The sequence below is a fragment of the Zychaea mexicana genome, assembly GCF_025766255.1.
Source record: "Zychaea mexicana strain RSA 1403 chromosome Unknown BDB00scaffold_28, whole genome shotgun sequence".
Taxonomy (NCBI): Eukaryota; Fungi; Mucoromycota; class Mucoromycetes; order Mucorales; family Lichtheimiaceae; genus Zychaea; species Zychaea mexicana.
Window position 1 is genome coordinate 299,241 of NW_026516691.1, and position 19,967 is coordinate 319,207.

Sequence of the window (19,967 nt, forward strand, 5' to 3'; positions counted from 1 at the left end):
TATTTCTCATACAGCAGCATAACGGAAGCAACTGCTACTGCACGGGGTCACTAATTTTACTTGGAGCGAGGCCGAGTGTTCAAAAAAACACAGGTACTTTCTTATATACATATATCGCTGGGTGTTTATCAGGTATTAAATGGATGGAAGATACGAACTACCGGGTGTTTGCCAATGCTCCGTCCTATACAAAGGTAGTGCCCGAGTACCTACATGCCTACTGATTACCATAACTGGATTGAAGCACAACCTGGCGCTACTAGCTGGGTCTCAATGAGCTCATTGATACCCCCTTTAAACTATAGGTTATACAGTTTAGTAGCAGACGTTTCGCGGCACATAAAGTGACATTCTATTCAAATATAAACTCTCGTACCTTTTGGTTTTGTGTAGGTGTCCAGCAGCAGCGTAATGCTGATCTTCTGGTCAATAGAGAGTAAAGATTTCTGGACACAGCCAATTGGATATGCAAAGCAGTACTGCATGAAATAATTACTATCTCAGTCGTGTTCTGCAAATTTTCTCATTCCAGTCATTGTCAAACTTAACATGGCCAGCGCATCGCTCAGCTGTGGATCGCTTCCTGAAAGATTGCAAGTTAAAGTGGAGAGAGAAAAATAGCAACAAAAGAACTGGACGCAGCAATTCACAACGATTCAGCAGCGGTTACAACGCAAGTGTCAACGGTTGCGTTGAAAGCCGACGCCATATGCATACACACGGCGAAATGTAATGTAACGATCAACGACCCACGATCCACAACGCTTCCGAGACATTTAGCTGCCTATTGAAATCTGGGAGCTCATTCTATATGATGTTACACCATCTCAGCTTTCTGTGGTCGCTCAAACCGGTGTCGGATACGCAGTGGTAATACGTTCCCTGTACAAATGAGCAAAAAAATATCACAAGCCGGATTGGGCGAGCCAAAGATGCAACGACATACTATGGGATATTTTCTCTCTGTAATCGTAGGCGTATCTCTGAACGCTGCCACAGGAAAACTGATGCTAGCGGACACACGTCGCCACTGCCGTTTGCCATCGATGGTTGGAAAAGCACAAAGACATAACCCTCTACGGGTTTGTCCATACTGACGGCCAAATCACTACAGGACACACACCCTGAGTACCTTGTGTGCTTTTTGGACAACATAAAAGGAAATAAAGAAAACAAAAGGGAGGCCATGTATGGGGAGGAGAAGCAACGACGACAGAAAACAAACTTGAGGCACGGATATGCAAGCGCACAGAACGGGCTCTCGATCAAGCTTACTCGTCGAATTACTTGCTCATTCGATTCCACCTCGCACATGATCTGGAGCAACTAAAATGTGTGTGAGACAGTTGAAAAGATCGAAGGAAGAGATACATGCTCCAGATATATTGCAGTCGGTGAATAGTCTGGACTGCAAAAAGACTATACGGAATCTTATTTGCCGAGGGATAATGCCAAGAAGACGCGAACGCAAAACTGTGGTCCCCTTGAAGCTTAAGGAAGGAGGAATTGGACGCGACGAGGATGTGGCTTTGTTTGTTAGAAATACATTAACAGAGGGCATGCCAGGGATTGGAGAGACATAATGGACCACTTGAAGGCGAGGGACGGGTTATATAGGCCTCATCCCTAAAACTCCAAAACAAAGATGGGTCGGCCTCATTGTAGAGCTCAGACAATACATCTATACACGGTTCTTTTTAGTAATTTAAAGGCAAAAGGTTGTTGTCGTTAAAGAGAGAGAAAGAAAATTGGCACTTAATGCATGAACCAGGGACTCAAGACACTCGTTACGTATGCCAGGGATGCCCCAGTCTGGGTGACTTTACCTTTGCGTCGGACGAAGCGCTTCTCAAGTGATTCGATAAGAGTACTCTTGCGACGACAATGACGACCATCACCATTCACTCGAGATCCTATCGTTCAGCAAGACGATACAAATTTTATATATTATGGGTTTCTTTTAAAGGGATTGCTCAAGCGGTCCCGAAAACAAATAGTTGACGCTGCCCACAAAGCAGTACATGAAGGATTTGGAGGCGACAATAAGATGGATAGCAGGAACAAAACAAAAAGTAGCAACATCCGTCGTCAGCCAATATCAAAGACCTAAAGCAATATTGCGTCTCCCTCCATCCTCATCACAACATTAAATAATCACATTATACAGCCACTACACATCAGCAAATAGTAAATTTCTACTGTACCGTTCTGGCTAAAAATCATATTGCATACCCCTTTGACGATGATCAACGCAAACAAATTAATAAATCGATACGCAAGCACACAGTTCACACTTTAAAAAGCCTATAATAACAACCTACTTTTCTACACATGAAGTGAAAGTTCTTTTCGATCATCATACAATCAATCTGAGATAATACTGTCGACTGTGCGATCCCTGTACTATGCTTTTTGTATCAATTACAGCTCTATTTCTATCAACGTCATTCGTCAAATGAAGGTACGTACTCTTTATGGATCAAATTTCCCGCTCTCTGCAGCAGGGAGGTTTGCTGCTGCACAGCAACAGGGAACGGCAACCGGAGTCTCTGTTGCTTAGTTTAGTTACTTTTTAACAGAACACACGCAACTCTTTCTCTTCTTTTTTTTTGTTCTCTCTCTTCGTCCTTAGGATCTTTTGGAAACCAATAACAATGGGATCATCAGCTATGGATCTGGATTCCTCTCTTGATGACATCATCAAGAACAAAAAGCAACACGGCAACAAATCCTACAATCAGCGACCAACACAAAATCGCCAACAGCAACAACGTCCACAACAATACAATACCAATAACAGACGCTATGATAGTGGTAGTGGCAGTAAAACGACCTCTTTCTCAACAAACGCTTCGCGTCGTCCAACCTCAACATTGAATCGTTTCAATAACAACAATGACCATGGACGACGACGACCAGTGGCACGAAGCTTGACCACCACCCATACGCATCACGGGATTCATTCAAGATCCAGAACTATTGGAAAGTCTTCCATTTTGCAACGCACGAATCTTGCTACAACGCCAGGTGGAGGGGTAAATTTTCCAAAACAACAAAAAAAACAATCAATTTACAATCTCTCTCTTTTTCCCCCCTAATCTTTGTTTCTAATAATTATACACCAAAACTCATGTTGAAACTTCTTCCACGCTTCACCGCCCCCCTTTCTCGCTCTCGCTCTCTCTCTCTCACATAACAAAAACGGAATTCATTATTAGTTTATTACAAAGAAATCAATTTCTACAGCATCGCTGCCTAATCGCGCCAAACAAGCAACAGATCCGTCAAAGATTGTGATCACCAAAGCTCTACGTGGAAGAAACGACGAACCTGTATCATCATCATCAGCAGCAGCAGCAGCAGCTCAAGGAAGAGGAGCAACAGGAAGCGGCATTTTCACCGCAAGCAACAGCAACATGAGTGAAGGCATCAGCAGGAACGGCGGTAGCAACAACAACAATAACAATCTTGGTAATGCTGCCAGTGGAGGCAATTTCAATATCCGTGGACTGTCTGGCGGTGGTGGCGGTGGCATATCGATCCGAGGTGAATCAGGTCCAGGCATTGTCGTGATCAGTAACTTGGATCCTGGAGCCAATGCAGAGGATGTCAAGGTAACCGAGTATAATCTATACTTTTTTTTTTGGATTTGGGGAGTTTTATTGATAGGGGATTATGTATATATTTTTCTTAGACGGCTTGCCAGCAATTTGGACCCGTTGTACGTTGCGATGTCATGGTCGATCATGCGGGTCGATCCTTTGGCGAGGCTGAGGTCGAGTTTGGTACCAAAGCAGCAGCATTGGATTGTGTTTCGAAACTTGATAACGAGGTTGCAGATGGTCGTGTTTTACGCGCTGTGCTTCGAAGCCGACCTGGTCCACAACCTATGGTGTCTTCACCATCACAACAACAGCAGCATGGTGTGCCCGCTGGCCCTGCTAGTTTTGCTTCACAAACACTTCGATCGGTCATTGCTCCGACACGATCAGGCTACACATCTGCGTATGTTACTCTTTTTTTTTATTCTTGTTTTGGCTGCTAGAATAAGAGCTTTTTTGGGATTCAAGAAGGACTGACAGATATTGGTTTTGATTGTTTTGTTTTGCAGGGCATCCGGCAAGATGTATTCCGATCAGTTGATGGGAGCTGCAGCACAACCAGCACCTCAACAGCAGTTACCCCCTCACCAACACCACTCAGACTATGCTCGTTATCAATCTGCACCGACGCGACGCTACTAAAACAACAATGGAAAAATAATATCTGGGACGCCATAAAGCATTCTTTTGTCTGTCTGTTTGTCTGTTTCTATGTGCTTTGTATGTGTGTGTGTATGTGTGTTCGTTAGTAGATCCCGCTGGTCTTGTTCTTCTAATTATTTAACAGTCCATGTTTATAACATGTGAACGTGCTCTGCCAAATCAATTGAAAACCAAAAAGAAAAGGGCGTATACCCGTTGATGTGTGCAAAAAGTTTCGTAAAATGAGTAGCGTGGAGTGCTTTGGAAATATGCAACTTGGCTGTCATTTAACAATGGCACGCTTTTGGTGTTAGTTTTAGAATATAAAAACCCTTACTTGTATTTTTGCATTGACGACCTGTGCCACCGCCACTCTCTTTCGCTTTCTTCTCAATATGGCTTCAGTGAGTTTTCTTGTATATAAGCATTACCCACATTGTATTTCATTCTGGTTATTATTAGTTTTTTAACCCATTCATCCTTGCGTGCCACAATTGCTAGATCTTTTTTGAAGATTACCATTTCCCCAGTGAATTATACAATCGCAATGGCAAGGACTTTTCGACGCCCATTCGCACCTTACTTGATTTTACTCCCCACATTATTCAGAACTTGCCCAAAGATACCAAGGTACATAAAACAGCACGCTTCTGTATGACACCCTATGCAAACTATCAAATTTACATATACACAGGAGCAAGAGCCTATCCAGCCGGCAAAAGATCGATCGTTCGAATTTATGGCCGAGAATACCACCACAAAGCAGCAAAACGAGGAAAAGAAGAATGACACTAGCAGCGTCAACTATCTACGCTATGCCGAGGGATTTGCTCGATTTTTAGCAGATTGCTGTATCGAGTATGCTGTATTGTCTTCGAAACACCAAAAAGATGCACAAAACCGCAGTGATAGCAGGGAGGAGGGACCTTTCAGACCTCAAAAAAGAGCGTTCCAGTCCTACTTTTCTTCTTCCTCTTCTTCTTCATCTCAACAGCAAAACCAGCGAGAAAACCGCACTCGATCGACCACGGATACTACCACGCACAACGATACCAACAACAACAACAACGACGACGACCAACAAGTGAAATCGAAACAAAAGGATAACAAAGAAAGATCAAAAGGCGGTAATGATGCTACTGTATCCACTGCAGCCAAATCAGCCGCTGCTATCGGTGCGTTAACATTCTCGATCTATTCAACATACCAGGCGAGCGTTGGCTATGGCGACATTACGTTGCAAAACCAAGTTGAACTTCTATTGGAACACGTGGAAGCCAATTTGCGCAGCACTCGGATCTGGACGGAAGAGCGAGTCAAATTGGATGACTCGGTTCCCGAATTAATAACGCACGATATGAACCGTTTGAGACAACTCGTGGATTGCTTGTATAGACTCGATTCTCGACGCGAGAAAAAGATCGAAACTGCAGGATGGTAAAAAAAAAACCATTGTCACTTTCCTCCTCCCCTCCACCCATCTAGTATTTCAGAAAGTGTTACATGGAACAGATTAGCTGATTTGTTCTGGATATACCAAAAAGGGGAATGGGTATCGTTGGTGGTCTATCAGCACTCGGCGGTGTTGCCATGGGGAGTGCTGCGATCGTGACGGGTGGTGCTGCAGCCGTGTTTGGTGCCGTGCTGGTCGCGGTGGCTTCACGAGGATCAAATCAATCGACAAAGAATATCCGCACGTTGGTCGAAGCTCAAGTCCACCAACTCTTGGGCGAGCTTAAGCGAGACCACCCATTACGAACAGAAATGCTCGGTTCAATGGCTGTGAAAAGTGAGCAAGAAGCTTTTGAGTTTGTGCCTAGTAGGGCAGCAGAAGCAGCAGCAGCAGCAACAACAACAACACAATCACAGCAGCAGCATATCGATGTGACACAAGAAGGGTACGTTGCATTACATATTAAAGTAAAGGGTGTGAATGTGTGTGTTAAACTAATAGCTTTCTTCCACACTGGTAGAGCCAAATTGAACGAACGCATAAAAGTAGAAGCAACATTATAGTCTTACTGCTGTCTGCAATATCACTCGTTCGGAAATACTATTTACCCAACTACTACTACTACTACACTTTTTCCTTGTTTATGCTGCTGGGTTTTGACATTGTGTTGACAACAGAATGACAAGCCTTCCGCGATTACCTTCTGTACGCGACATTGTCAAACTCTATGGTTTGTCAGCCAAATCACAGCTTGGTCAAAATTTTATTCTCGACAAAAACATTACTGGTACTTTAGAAAAAAAAAAAAAAGCCGATTACATATTTAAATTTGTCAGCGTACTTATATATATATATATTGGGTGTGATCGTTTTGTTGGGACGCATTGACAGACAAGATTGTTCGATCCGCCCATTTATCCAATCAGACACCTCTTGTTGTTGAAATCGGACCTGGTATGAGCTTGATAAACGATTAGGAGGGAAAAAAAAAAGAACTCATGTAAATTTTTTCTTTATAGGTCCTGGACTTTTGACACGTTCGATTTTGGACAGTGGTGCAAAACACGTCGTTGCCATAGAAAAGGATCACCGATTTTTGCCAACATTAACAGTATGTCCCCAATAACGGGCAGTCTTTTATAGAACAAACACTCAAAAGGCCCTATGGTATTTCTGTACTTTAGCAACTTTCGGAAGCAACGCAGGGTCGACTCCGAGTACTGCAAGGCAATGCATTGACAGTGACGCTTCAAGACATACTTGAACCTTCATCATCATCCTCTTCTGCCTCGCATCCTGTACAATTGGAAGGACACGAACCGCTGCATATCATGGGCAATCTGCCATTCAACGTTGCATCGCCGCTACTCATGCAATGGCTGCATCAATCGGCAGGTCGACAAGGTCTGTTTGGCTTGGAAAATGATGTGTGGATGACTTTGATGTTTCAAAAAGAAGTGGGAGAGGTAAAAAAAAAAACAAGTTTTGTTTCTAGCTTGAGAGAAAGAAAAGAAAGAGAGTGAGAACGTGTGGCAATGGTGTTAACGTATTTGAAATTCAAGCGATTGTCTGCCAAACCGTCCACAGAACACCGAGGTCGATTATCTGTCATGGCACAAAGTCTATGTCAAGTGAAAACCGTGTATGCCGTTCCTTCTACAGTGTTCGTTCCACGACCCAAGGTAAGCAATCTGTGAACACAAAACTATGTTTTTTTTTTTTGGGGGGGGGACTCTAATAATCTTGATGTACCCAGGTGGATGCTTCTGTAGTTCAGCTTAAACCGCGAGAAACTGAGGAAATGATGATCATTCCGAATTCTTACAAACTACTTGAAGAAATTGTGCGATATTATTTCACCAAGCGACGGAAAGCAATCGGTCACATATCAAAGTAATGAACAAATTCCTCTCGGGAAAACCAGCGTTTCATGAGAGCGAGAGAATGGCTAACATGTTCTCTCTCGTCGCTATTAGACGCCTGGCTAAGGATATGCCACAAGTCAAAAACATAATAGACGAGTTGGAAACGGTCATGGATTTCAAAGCTAGACCCGAAGATATCCCGACAGATACCTTTTGCTCGGTTGCTAACTTGTTTCATCAGCACAACATCACCACCGTTTCTGCTGTGTGAGAGAATGTGGGTAAAAGTCACAAATTGACATGATGTCAAAAAGTAAACGTGTTGATCAACCGGTTTGTGTTGTCATTTTCAGTTGTTGTTGTTGTTGTTGTTGTTATTGAAGAGGAAGAGGCTGTACGAAGCACAAAGCTTGAGAAAAGGGAGAGTCCAGGGGTTGCTTGCATAGGATACACAACGACGGGATTCCCATTTCTTCCCACTTACAATTGTTCTCTTCTTTCGTTGTTGTTCACTGTGCCTCCGTATACATATTTACAAACTAATAGACTACAGAAATCCGGATGATGAGAATATGCATGTCTCCCCAAAATAAATGTATAAATCACAGTACGCCATTGATCATGTGGGAAAGTGCCAAGCATGATCAACGTGTGCTATAAGAGTAATTTACGTGCCAGAATGTCTTGTTTGCTACGCTGTAAAGTTATCCTTTGGTCATAGTATCAAGACACTAACGCAGCAGCAGTGCTACAACAAGAAGACAAGAATCACCTCCTCCCCTATTAAATTAGCATATACATACCTGCCAGAGTAGTAGATGAGTGGGTTTCCCCCGATCGGCGTCCTACCTAAAAGGAGGACGTAGCACTTGCTTCTTTTCTCTTTTTTGGGGAACAAGTTTTTGTTGCTACCTTTATTTGAAACAAGTGGCGTTTCCTTCTAACAACATACTTGATCAGCATATACTTTGTTTCATTGACTCATCTACTGGTACGTGCTAGATGCATCACGACAAGCACGGACCAAGCCCCATCCGTGTCAAGTATACATTGCTGTGGGTTTGAACCACAATATACATACACGCGGGCTTATTTTCGATGGTACCACCACGGCTGCATATTTTATTCCTCAACGAACTTGTTTCCTTTTTGATGCAATAACAACAACATCCGTTGTCGTGGTCGTCGTTCTATCCGTCGAACGCGCGTATCCATGCACGTCAAAAAGCAGGTTTACCAGGAATTTTGGGTGGGGGGGGATGCTCTTTCCTACTTTGGGGGGGGGGGGGAGGTAACTATGGAGAATATGAAAAGGAGGCTATTGGGGGGGGGGGGAGAGACACATTAAGAAAGACACATGCTACACAGATGCAAAATTCTGGCGCCACAACAACAACAACAACAGCAGCAGCAGCAGCAGCAGCAGCACAGCTCATATCACACAGAATGACCGCCATACTAAGAGTATGTTGTTTAGAGAGCGTGTTCACGTTTGCCTTCTGCTTGCTATACGAACCATAGCCGAACAAGCGAGCTGTGAGGGGGGTGGATGGGGTGGTTCTCTTCCTCGTTTCTTTCCCATTCCTGCCCTTGACACTAACACACCTCCATTCACCCTCAAGGGAACACATACTTTCCTTTCTCTTTTGCACAGATACAAAACTTTTTCTCTCTCTTTTCTTCTCTAACAATTCCCCATTGTCTTTTAAAAATTCATTTTTAATTTGGGCAATGGCGCCAGCAAGGGCGTTGCCCATTCGTAACCCACTACCACAACAACAACAACAACCACCGCGTTCACCCTGTTCCTTCGACTCTGGCACTGCGACTCCGGCTACCAACAAGGAGGACAGCAACAACAGAGGAACGACTTCGTCCTCCACTTTTAGACGGTCGATTCGAAGTGTGCGCAACTTGTTTCGACACTGCGATCCAGATAAAGACTATCACGACAACAGCGATCATCACAACGATGGTATCAGTGTTGAGCAAGAACAACAGCAATCTTGCAACCGACAAAATCCTCTCGCAGTGGCAGTGACTTTGACAGCGGATGTTCGTGTTGGTAGTAGTCGGCGCAACAGTGCGTCGCTCGACATGGTTATTACGACCCACCGCTGCTTTACCAATAACAACAACGGTGACGATGGTCACAGCATGCAATTCTTACCGATACATCAATATGATTACTACAGCAATAACAACAACACCAGTACCAGCAGCAGTAAAGCCTATGTTCATTACGAACCGAGTCAGGGACGTGTGGCTGTGGGAAATAATCCACACACAAAGCACGCCAAGACATTGTGGTTGACCGTAGAGCAATATGCATGGATGATTCGTCAGTTGCAGCATGAACAAATCACGTATGACATTGTTCGAGACATATCAGCAAAGTACTGTGATCATCAACATCCCAACTTGATGTCAATGGCGGCATCGGCTACGAATAGCACTGCTTCGTGCTCCACACCCTGTCTCCACGAAGACCATCAGCAACGGCGGCAATCAAACTATCCAGAACCTCGTGTTGCACCCTTGATCGGAATTGTATTGAATGGGTACAGTACAAGCAGCAGCAGCGGTACAACACAGACATTGAACACAATTACACGGAGGTTCTCCCGTTTAATGCAGCGCGCCAAATACCATAATCATCATCCTCAGCATCTTCATTATCAATACAGTTACAATCCTTCATACCACGCTCTTTTGCTCCTACCCAAATCCTTACTCCTGCATGCCGCTGCCTACATCCCGGTCACTAAACCTCTACCGCCAATACGAATCCCCAGTAGCAGCACAACAACAACAACAGCACGAAAAAAACACCGTCAGCGTCAGCAAAATAATCATTGTCGCCATCTTGATGCATCGTTCCAGCCCGTATCAGACCCACTGTCGATCCGATTACATCGATACGTCCAACTGGCTGCCCTGTGTATGCATGATCTATCCTTGGACAGTACCTCGGGCTCTCTCCTGTGTCGGAAATGTTCAGACCCTGCAATAATACGGTTGAGAGCTATCCCAAACACTAGCAACATTTCCGTTCTTCCCATAAACAACCAACCAATGATTCAAGTAACAACGTTCGGTGCAGCAGCAGGAGGAGGTAATAGTAGTAGTAGTAGTAGTAGTGATGCTACATTTCCAATTACATATTTGCATACGTCGCTCGAACAAAGACGACGCACATTTGACAGTTGTCGACACCATTTATCGCCGCCATCACTCCATATTGCACACAACAACACACCCATGAAGTACCATTATCATCAGCCACGAGGAAGAGCATGTTCCGCCATTGGGACCGATTCTGTCATTGAGCCATTCGACTGTTCGTACTTGTTGGACTCCACAATGGACAAGCGGGGCTATGTAGCGATCGATGACGAGAACAAGGAGATCATTGTGACGTTCCCCGGTGTCCCTGCATCTGGCCTGCTTTTTGAGAACACATCGCTTGCACCAGTACCCTGGCAAGAGCCTTTAGACGAAACCACGAATCATCCTCCTACCCCGACAACGACAACAACAACAACAACAGCTCAAACGCGATCATCGTTACTGTTCAACACCTCTACTACAAAGCATCATCATCTTGACAATGCCTACGTCTTGGAATGTGCAGTAGCCGCTTGGCGACGGTGTGAATTGGCAGTGGCGACATCTTTGATGAGGATATGTCGTGTAGCTCCGGATGATTATCGTGTTGTTATTATTGGACACTCCTTGGGAGGAGGTAATGTATAGTATATATATATATATATATATATATATTTTTACATTACATACTTTAATATTCTGCGTGAAGAAAATAATATAGAAGTTTCCATGTTCATGCATGACTCGACGCCCCTCCCCGCGGGAAGGGAGGGGCAGGGGGAGGAGTTGTAGAAGATGTAGCAACAACCATAACAATAGCAGCAGTCATAAGGATATGTGACTCACTAAATTTTAACTCTCTAGCGGTTGCTGCATTATGTGCATCGTCATTTATCACAACAGGCTTGTTGGTGGATCGACCGGTCACGCTTTGCACCATCGATTCGCCGCGCGTAGGGAGTGCTCCATTCGTCGAGCATCTGGCGGAACGCGTCGACACAATTCGACTGACGCATGTATCCGATATTTGGTCACAGATGCCGCCACGAACATCTGGCATGTTGCATACAGGAAGCACGACAGTGGTTATTTTGGAACAAGAAGAAGAAAACGATGATGATAGCGAGAGTAGCTTGTTGGCTATAAAGGGTCGTTCGTCGTCGTCCTACGTGCTGCAAACCAACCCTCACAAGCATCGGGATCTGTCTTGGATCGAAGACCATCTTGATCGTACGTTTTCTCCTTATCTCTCACCGCCGTCACTAGCATCATCAACGGCTGGCGCATATAACAACAACAACGGCATTCTTGATCATGCATCCATCTGGGGAATCAACCTTCATTCTGCACCATGTCAAAAATCATCATCACCTTGAAACATTTATGCATCTTTTTGATGCATTGAGCATTAGAAAGTTACTATAGCCACTAAATCTTATCTTTTTATAAGCCCAACTTTCTATCTCTTCCCCCGCCCCTTGCTTATTACATACACAACTTTCATACACACGCAGAACAAACAATTGTACATACGTTTCCCGCTTTTTTACCCTATTTATCTTTTATATAATTTTCTCTTTTTTTCCGATACTAACTTTACATTTACTTTTTTTTACTAATACAAATGCAAATAATTCCCCCTGATTGATTGAAGAGGTGGATTTTCTTTTTTAAAATGCGCGACGTTGTTGCCAGAAAGAAGTCAGGTCGGGTGGTTGCATGATGTCTGTGGTGGTAGCGGTAGTGAGAGCAGCAGAAGTGTTCCATGTGGATAGCAGCATCACGTCATCCATATCAGAAGAAGCATCAGTGGTGTTGTTGTTGTTGTTGGTAGCTTTTATTCCACCTTCAGTATCACCAGTAGTAGTAGAAGTAGTAGTACTGATGATACTAGCTGAATAATTATATCCATGTAATGTTGGCGATGTCTGTTGCTGTTCGTCGTTAGTAGTACCAGCGCTGCTACTACTGTAGTAATACTTTTTGTCTATGCCTTCTTCATCCTGGTACGGATAACCACGGCGCTGGTGGTATCTGTTGGATAACGGGACAGCTGTGTCTTGCTGCTGGTACTTTTTCTCAACAGTGTATTGTTGCTGTTGTTGCTCGTTACGAGATGCAGAAGAAAAAGGCTGAAGCTGCCATTGTGGGTGATCATCATAAAATGGGTCATTTGGTGCAGCTGCAGTGATAGTAGTCGCTGGTGCTGCTGGAAGATGATCGAGCAGAGAAGCAAGTGCATGACGCGGTTGTGGCACCCGGAGTACAGGCGGTTCTTGCGGGACCTCGTAGTACACACCGTCCACCCCTGCTGTATCTCGTACCTCGTCAACATGGCTGTCATAATAGCAGTAGCCTCTGCCTTCGTCGTCGTATCTATTGCTATAGGTGGTGCCATCGTTGTTGTTGTTGCTGATGTCATCGTGTTGCATGACCATACAGCCAGCAGCATCAGAAGCACTGATGGCAGTAACGGGCTCCTGTTGTGCCAGTAGCAAGAGATCGACAGGTGTCTTTCCGCGTGCATAGCACGGCGGGTCATAGTGCTTGCAGGATTCCTCAACCATGTACCGTTCTACTCCCTCTTCCCACGTCTTGTCATGATCTGCAAAGGATTTGGACAATGTGTCGCTCTTTTCTTGTTGATGCTTACTCTGTTGTGGAGCTACTGCTGCTGCGGCTGAAGTTGTTGTACCTGAAGCAAATGGATAAAGAGGAGGAGGAAGTGAAGGTTGTTGCACAATGGGTGGAAGCATCATCCTATTTGTGACACTGCTATTATTGGTGTGCTTTTGTTGTGGCTGCTGTGGTGCAATCAAGGGTGGTAGGATGATTGGCATCGGGCGATGACACTGGTATTGTCCTTGTCCCTGATGCTCTTGCTGCTGCTGGTGGTGGTGAAAATGGGGAGGCGAAGGAGAAGAACCGACGACTACGGAGGACTGCGCCGTATTTGAAGCAGACCGCAAGAACCTTGTTTCAGAAAATACCAAGTCGGCAGCACCCAAAGTCTTACGTGCCTTGCTGGACGACTTGCCATTGTTGAACATGCCAGCGCGACGATTATTGCAGTTGTTCCCTCGGCGCATCTGGTTGTAGTACCGTCAACGCAACATGATGTCAGTTTTTTTGACAGTATTTGTTTTGCTTTGTCAATCGTTACACCACTTGTCCCTTAACCCCTTGTTTTCAATTTGAAACACACAACTTACACTGATACGAGTGATTTGGATATTGGGCGAAGTGAACTTCTAAAGGCAGCAAGAAGAACAAAGTGTCAAAGTATGAGAAAGGGGGAGGAGGGGGGGGGCGTTGTTTCAGACTCTTTGCGTTAAACTCTCTCCAGGTTGGGACTGAGTGCGTGACGTGGGTGAATGGATGACAGAAAAAGTAAAAAGGAAAGAATAGAGAAACAAACCTCGAGCAGATGGAATGATGCTGGCTGAGCGGTCCTTGCTACTGGTTCGTGTTTCTTCCGCTGCTGCTGCTGCTGCTGTTGCTGTCGTTGTTTTTTCTTTTGCTTGCGCTGCTGTTGCACTGTAGACAGCAATAGCGCTGGTGGCAATGGCGCTTTGCTCTTGACGCACTTTTCTTTGTTTTTCTCCATGCGACGTTGTCCTTTGTGCGAGGATACTACATGAAACAGTGTACACGATGAATATAAGCATCACTGGTCGATGTGCCTTGCATGGTGTATGCTTTGATTACCATGATTGGATGCTGCAGTTGCTGATGACAATAACATGGATCCATCGTCAGCAGCGCTTTCTTTTATTGCTGCCAGTAATGCATCATGATTGCTCTTTGACGCAGTAGTGACGTGTCTATTACTTAGTAGGTATAAATACAAAAAAAGAAAATTACAAGAAAGGGTTTCTTATGTGTTGGTTGGTGGTGGTACTGGTAAAGATTTACAAGACGAAAGATGATGTTTGGTCAACACAGGTGGAGGAGATGATTCATACAAAGGTAAATGGTTGTGCTGCTGTTGTAGTTGTTTGTTATGATCGACCCCCTGCGGCTGTTGTTGTTGTTGTTTCTGACGCTCGTGCGGTGCGCCCTTGTTTGCATCTTCGTAATGCGCCTGCTTCTGCACAAATGGCAGTTGATCCTGGACAAACTTTTCAAGACGCTGCATCTTGGATTCGTCTTCGTTGCATTGCGTACGATCGAGTATTCGCAGGTTTTTCTGTGTCAGGCTCATGCGAATAACGACTCTACAGTGACAGAGAAGCTGGTAGGAGAGAGGTAGTGAAAGGAAGGTGCAGAAGCAAAAAGAAAGAAGGAAAAAGATGAAAGAGAGAAAGAGGGAGGGAAGGAGGAGAGATAAGAATTGAATAAGAAAAAAAAAAGCGAGGATTTATGCATAAGGATTAGGGTACCGTCGCTGTTGTTGTTGTTGTTGTTGTCGCTGCTGCTGCTGTTGGTGTGGAGACGAACTGGCATGAGACGGGGAAGGGGTATTATGGACGGTGACGATATTAGGAATTTCAGGCACCGTACTTTGGCACATGGTCTAGCTTGCGTCTAATCTCAGCCAGATAGTGTCATCAATTCAATGCATCTATCATATTCACGACAATCTCTTGCACTGTGGACACGGTGACACAGTCGCGTCATGTCGATCCATCATCTTGGGTACGCGCATAGCGGCTGAAGCATTTTTAGTTTTCCTTCTTGCGCATATCGAATCAACTTTTGTTATCGGATCTCCCCCCTTATTCCATTAGGAGATTAAGAAAGAACAACAACAACAACAAAGCAGCATAAGCATATTTTTTTTACCTTTCAAGAACGATACGCCGTTCTTTGTTACACTACTTTGCAGCGGCATGTTTTCTTCTTCTTGCTGCTGTTTCTGCATAGTGGCATGCATCACGATGCATTTGAGAAGATCGGACGTTGACTCGAGCACCTCGGCCATGATGCGATTCATTTCAGAAGGTTGGTCAGAAACATCCACCAGCAGAACATCAACACGGTCGATTGCTGCTTGTAGCCGTTCCTTGTTGCTATAGAAGAAAGTAAAAGCAGCGGTGCAAATCAATACAAGCGAATCGGTCAGTGCCGTAGTGGATGGACATGACGTTATCAAATCCAGCTTCATACTTCCGCATCTGTGCAACACACAAAAGTCAATTCTATCTCTCTATATTAGACCAGCTCGTTTCGTCCTGTTACAGTCGACCCCCGTTAGTTTCAAACTTGAAGTTCCCAATTTTTTTGTTAACGGATGCTAGGATAAGCTCCTGTGCACGGATATTTCTTTATTCAGACACATTCTGAATGTTATATGGATTACCAGCACTTGACACTATATGGATCACGTAATTCACGTAGCCTGTCATCCAATACATTTTTAGCTGAATTGGCCACATACATAATAGAATACACCAAAAGAAGAGACAATTGAAGACCAAGAAGCATCCTTTGAAACAGCTACTGCTTGCCGCTCAGCAGATTGAAGACCAGATAAAAAGGTAATATACTGTTTTGGATTTCTTGGCCTCTGATGGAGATGAAGAGATTATACCTAGTCTTCCTTCTAAACTATATACGAGAGTTACGCAACAAGCTTCAAGAGCTATAGACAAAGCTCTTTAGATAGCTTTTTATGAGTCTTTTTTTATCATATTCAAACTTACTTAAAGCCACTTGAAACAAATAAAGTACAGTGCTTATTACCTATAAAGCATATATGGAGAAGCACTTTTTATCATAACCCGAATAAGGGCTTCAACCCTGAATGATTCGTTGAGAGTGAGATAAACGGGGATGTGAAAATTTTACTATTCCCAGAATTATCGAGGGTTGAGAGTTAACGGATGTGAAATTAAGGGGGGGCGACTGTACATCCTATTCCATTTACCCATCCACATATAAAGTAACATATCGTTCTGTCAACTTCATCTTTTACATAAGGAAAAGGAGAAACTGTCAAAGAGCATTTGTTTATTCCTACAATCCATAATAGACGTAGAACCTGGTGAACGAGAAGATCCTAATAGCTAAATGCTATACACAGATTTCTCTGTATTATAAAGAATAAAGCTGAGTTGTATTAGTTTTCTATTGAAAGCAAGGTGCTTTATATTTTCCACCTTCCTGTTCGTTTTGAGGTTCAAGTCAACGTCCTAGCATTAACTGGCCACCACAGCCACGTTGACACAATGTATACAATGCAGACGTCTTGCCATTTTCCACAATAAGTGGCGCAACTGTGACCATTTGCCGTGTTGTCGTGTATTTAAGGATTTATGCTTAAATGATGCGTAGTGAATGTGAGGTTAGTTCCCAATCTCAGCCAAACCCCCCTCCCTCTCGTTAATATCCCGCAAACGCGAAGCTTTTTTTATATGTTTGTGCCAAACTCTAAAATATGAAAAGACGTACATTACAGCACTACATAAACATATAGTAGCATATAAACTGTATATATTCAAACTTAATAGTAAGATCCTGCTGCTACTGCCAAGTATATGCTTCGTTCGTAGAAAACAGAGGCAGATAGCTCTCCAAGAACCAATTGAAAATGTTATACTAAATTAGAGATGTGTGCTATTGAAAAACACCGGTATGCACAGTACATAGGGCACATTAATATCGTTCAAAACAACCGAGGTAAAAATTCTAATGCAACTACTGCTCTATGCATTTTACGACCCACGCCATGTATATATTCTTTCTCTTTCATTGAAGCTTTCTTCCTCTCCATTCCATGTAGATATTCACATATTGCCATTTATTAATCATGAAAACGAGAAATGGGTATAGAGTATGAGCTATTTATGCCAAAGTGGAAGAGCGAGGGATGGTATAACTCACTACAGAGGGATTATGGAAATAAAATGTGTATACATGTATTGATTGAATGTAGTCGTAGGTTTAAGTTGACTTACTTCTTTTTTTTGATTTTTGATCAAGCTGAAATCGTTATCACGCAGCCGGGAAAGTGGTAGGTTTGGATTCGAAGGTACGTTTTGAGATTTTTGACGTAGGCGTTCTTTTGCTTCTCGGGCCGTTGTCAGGTTGACATTCTATACGTTTGAGTTAGCATTCCATGTCGCAATCAGTAACGAAAATGTTTGTTTTTTCATACCTTCAATAAGTACCGCTGGCTATTTCATAGCGTGATGTTTTATAAATCCAAACGTCCACTGCCTGACCAACTCTTGGGTACATTGCAAAATACGGACCTGTTACCCAGCTCCACCAGCCGATATGCAGCGGTACTGATAATATCCATCTTATATGTATACATTTTGAAGCCAGAGATCTGGACGCCACCAACCATAGGTTTATTCACCCCTTCTCGAACCAGCTTGTTGATCATCCAGCGCATCTCTTGGCCAATTTTGACGAGATCTGACTTGGGAAAGGTGTGATTGCCAGTGAGCGACTTTACTTCTGCACATGCCAAGTCTAAACGATGGGTAACGAATAGCACGTAATCTGATTTGTACTGATAGGTTTGGGTAAGCTTTGGAAACTTCATCGTGCTGGGGATAGAGCATTGCAAATATCGCTCTTCAACGGAGAAAATCTTGGTAAGCACAAGTCATTCATCTCCATGCTTTCGTTTTCCACCAAGTTGACCGTTTGCCCTAAAGATACATGTACAAAAACAGTCTTAAATATGAATGTATGCTATAAAAAGCGCATGAGCAATTTACTGCTCGGTGTACGTACCAACAGCTCTCCAAGGAACCATCCGATCGAAAGACATTCTCAAACAAATTGGCGATAAAATTATGTACAAAGGAGTCCTCCACATCAGAATCAGCTGAGCCGCTAGAGAACAACAAGGCTCTAATTGGTGCAAAGCTAATAAGTATTACAGTATTTCATCGAAATAAAAGGCTGAACTTACGCTCGGTGTATGTAATATGTTTTGCAATTATGAGATCAAGTGGAGCGTCGTCGGTAATAGTAATTGCCTCGTACAAGTATGGGATCGTTGTATTTCGAATATCGTACCAATTAGATAGTCGTACCAAAAAAAAATTGATAAGAATGCGACTTTTTTCTTTTTTGCAATAGTGAATGTGCAATTTACATTTGAAAGCTTTGAGCACCATAGAACGCTTCGACTATGTACTCATGGTGACCACAGGTTCAGTTAGAACATCTGCCATAATAATTTGACTACGAAACAAATAGCATGCAATTGTTTGTCAGAAAAGTAGTTCCATTTGCGAATACAACCCTTTTCATAACTTACTGGACTGATTTTGGTAGATAGGCAGTAATGCTTCTTTGACGGTCTTCACTGAAAAGGTAAATGTACAGTAGCCGCTCGCTAAGCCGATCACCTCGGTCATGACCCAAAAGCGAATGATCGACTTATCGAATTCGATGCTCAAATACACAGTAAATAGATGCTTGCTGTCTTGAAGTGATCGTGCAGTTATTTGGTCGCTTGTTCGACTCACGCATGTCTCAGATAAAAGAGGAGATGAAATACTGGTCTATGTAAGCCGATATGTCACAGAGAAATGATCGGTGATCGGCTTACCGAGCAAGCTCGATATTCACTGCTTACCAGGTTGGTAATCTTGAAAAGTGATCGGCTTAGCGAGCGGCTACTTTATAGCACTAGAGATGAAAGAACTGGTTAACTCACTACGTTTACGCAACCAAAAAAGCATATTTCAAACTTAAAAGCAAACGTAAATCAGAACAAACTTTTGGGTTCGAGACGACATGATGCAGAACGGAAAACCTCCAACTCATTAAGAACGTTGCATTCGGCGGCACCGTCCACCCGGTATGACCATGAGCCCGGTGCGTCAGCGTCCTCTGCTTCATAACTGTCCTCCGTATTGACATTGGCGTGAAAATGGTACTGACCATCCTCTACTTGAGGGTGATGATCTTTGCTGAGATCCGAGGCAAACTGTAGGTTAGTTGACTCGTCGTCGCTTTCAACGGGAACTTCTTCATCAAGGGCTGGGTAAGGAGCATCAGCCAGCGTATACTTTGTGTCCGAAAGTTAAAAATGATATTAGTTAATACTTGGTTTCCTGAATTCTTGTCACCAGCCAAAGAAAATAACTGGTCATTCTACATACTTCACTATCTTCATCATGCGAGTCCTTGCTTTTCTTTAAAAAGGTACGTCTTTGAGACTTTCATCTTAATCATATAAATAAAAACAAAAAAGTTTTTAAAAGTGTTCTTCTTGATACCGCACCATCGGTGACCAGCTATAGCTACGTAAGTCAATTAGAGGTCGCTTGAAGAGCATATTTTAAAGAGAAGATTACTTGGGTAATACTTACGTCATTGCTTGCACTT

The 19,967-nt window shown here is 43.5% G+C and overlaps 6 protein-coding genes across 6 annotated transcripts; 4 read left to right on the forward strand and 2 right to left on the reverse strand.

Moving 5' to 3' along the window:
- Positions 1–3,416: 3,416 nt before the first annotated feature.
- On the forward strand, positions 3,417–4,244 carry BDB00DRAFT_787227 (uncharacterized protein; the record flags this gene model as incomplete). Its single annotated transcript, XM_053120680.1, has 3 exons — positions 3,417–3,614; positions 3,695–4,005; positions 4,112–4,244. The coding sequence occupies 3 exons, from the start codon at positions 3,417–3,419 to the stop codon at positions 4,242–4,244; spliced, it is 642 nt and encodes a 213-aa protein (XP_052980654.1).
- Positions 4,245–4,471: 227 nt separating this feature from the next.
- BDB00DRAFT_314186 (uncharacterized protein) lies at positions 4,472–6,488 on the forward strand. The gene is made up of 5 exons (XM_053116892.1): positions 4,472–4,648; positions 4,746–4,874; positions 4,939–5,681; positions 5,789–6,142; positions 6,218–6,488. Exons 1-5 carry the CDS (start codon positions 4,640–4,642, stop codon positions 6,258–6,260), a joined length of 1,278 nt encoding a protein of 425 aa, XP_052980655.1. The 5' UTR covers positions 4,472–4,639; the 3' UTR covers positions 6,261–6,488.
- Positions 6,376–7,833, forward strand: BDB00DRAFT_761966 (S-adenosyl-L-methionine-dependent methyltransferase; the record flags this gene model as incomplete). The annotated part of the gene is made up of 7 exons (XM_053119304.1): positions 6,376–6,484; positions 6,589–6,651; positions 6,717–6,766; positions 6,882–7,163; positions 7,260–7,379; positions 7,454–7,590; positions 7,674–7,833. 7 exons carry the CDS (start codon positions 6,376–6,378, stop codon positions 7,831–7,833), a joined length of 921 nt encoding a protein of 306 aa, XP_052980656.1.
- A 2,856-nt stretch (positions 7,834–10,689) lies between these two features.
- Positions 10,690–11,400, forward strand: BDB00DRAFT_818993 (uncharacterized protein). Its single transcript, XM_053123203.1, has one exon. It carries the CDS (start codon positions 10,824–10,826, stop codon positions 11,316–11,318), a length of 495 nt encoding a protein of 164 aa, XP_052980657.1. The 5' UTR covers positions 10,690–10,823; the 3' UTR covers positions 11,319–11,400.
- Positions 11,401–12,340: 940 nt separating this feature from the next.
- BDB00DRAFT_903435 (uncharacterized protein) lies at positions 12,341–16,052 on the reverse strand (the record flags this gene model as incomplete). Its single annotated transcript, XM_053128568.1, has 6 exons — positions 12,341–13,759; positions 13,883–13,921; positions 14,089–14,303; positions 14,586–14,885; positions 15,456–15,682; positions 15,973–16,052. The coding sequence occupies 6 exons, from the start codon at positions 16,050–16,052 to the stop codon at positions 12,341–12,343; spliced, it is 2,280 nt and encodes a 759-aa protein (XP_052980658.1).
- Positions 16,053–17,042: 990 nt separating this feature from the next.
- BDB00DRAFT_787231 (uncharacterized protein) lies at positions 17,043–18,991 on the reverse strand (the record flags this gene model as incomplete). The annotated part of the gene is made up of 7 exons (XM_053120681.1): positions 17,043–17,072; positions 17,570–17,707; positions 17,770–17,788; positions 17,867–18,169; positions 18,360–18,494; positions 18,727–18,760; positions 18,892–18,991. 7 exons carry the CDS (start codon positions 18,989–18,991, stop codon positions 17,043–17,045), a joined length of 759 nt encoding a protein of 252 aa, XP_052980659.1.
- Positions 18,992–19,967: the final 976 nt, after the last annotated feature.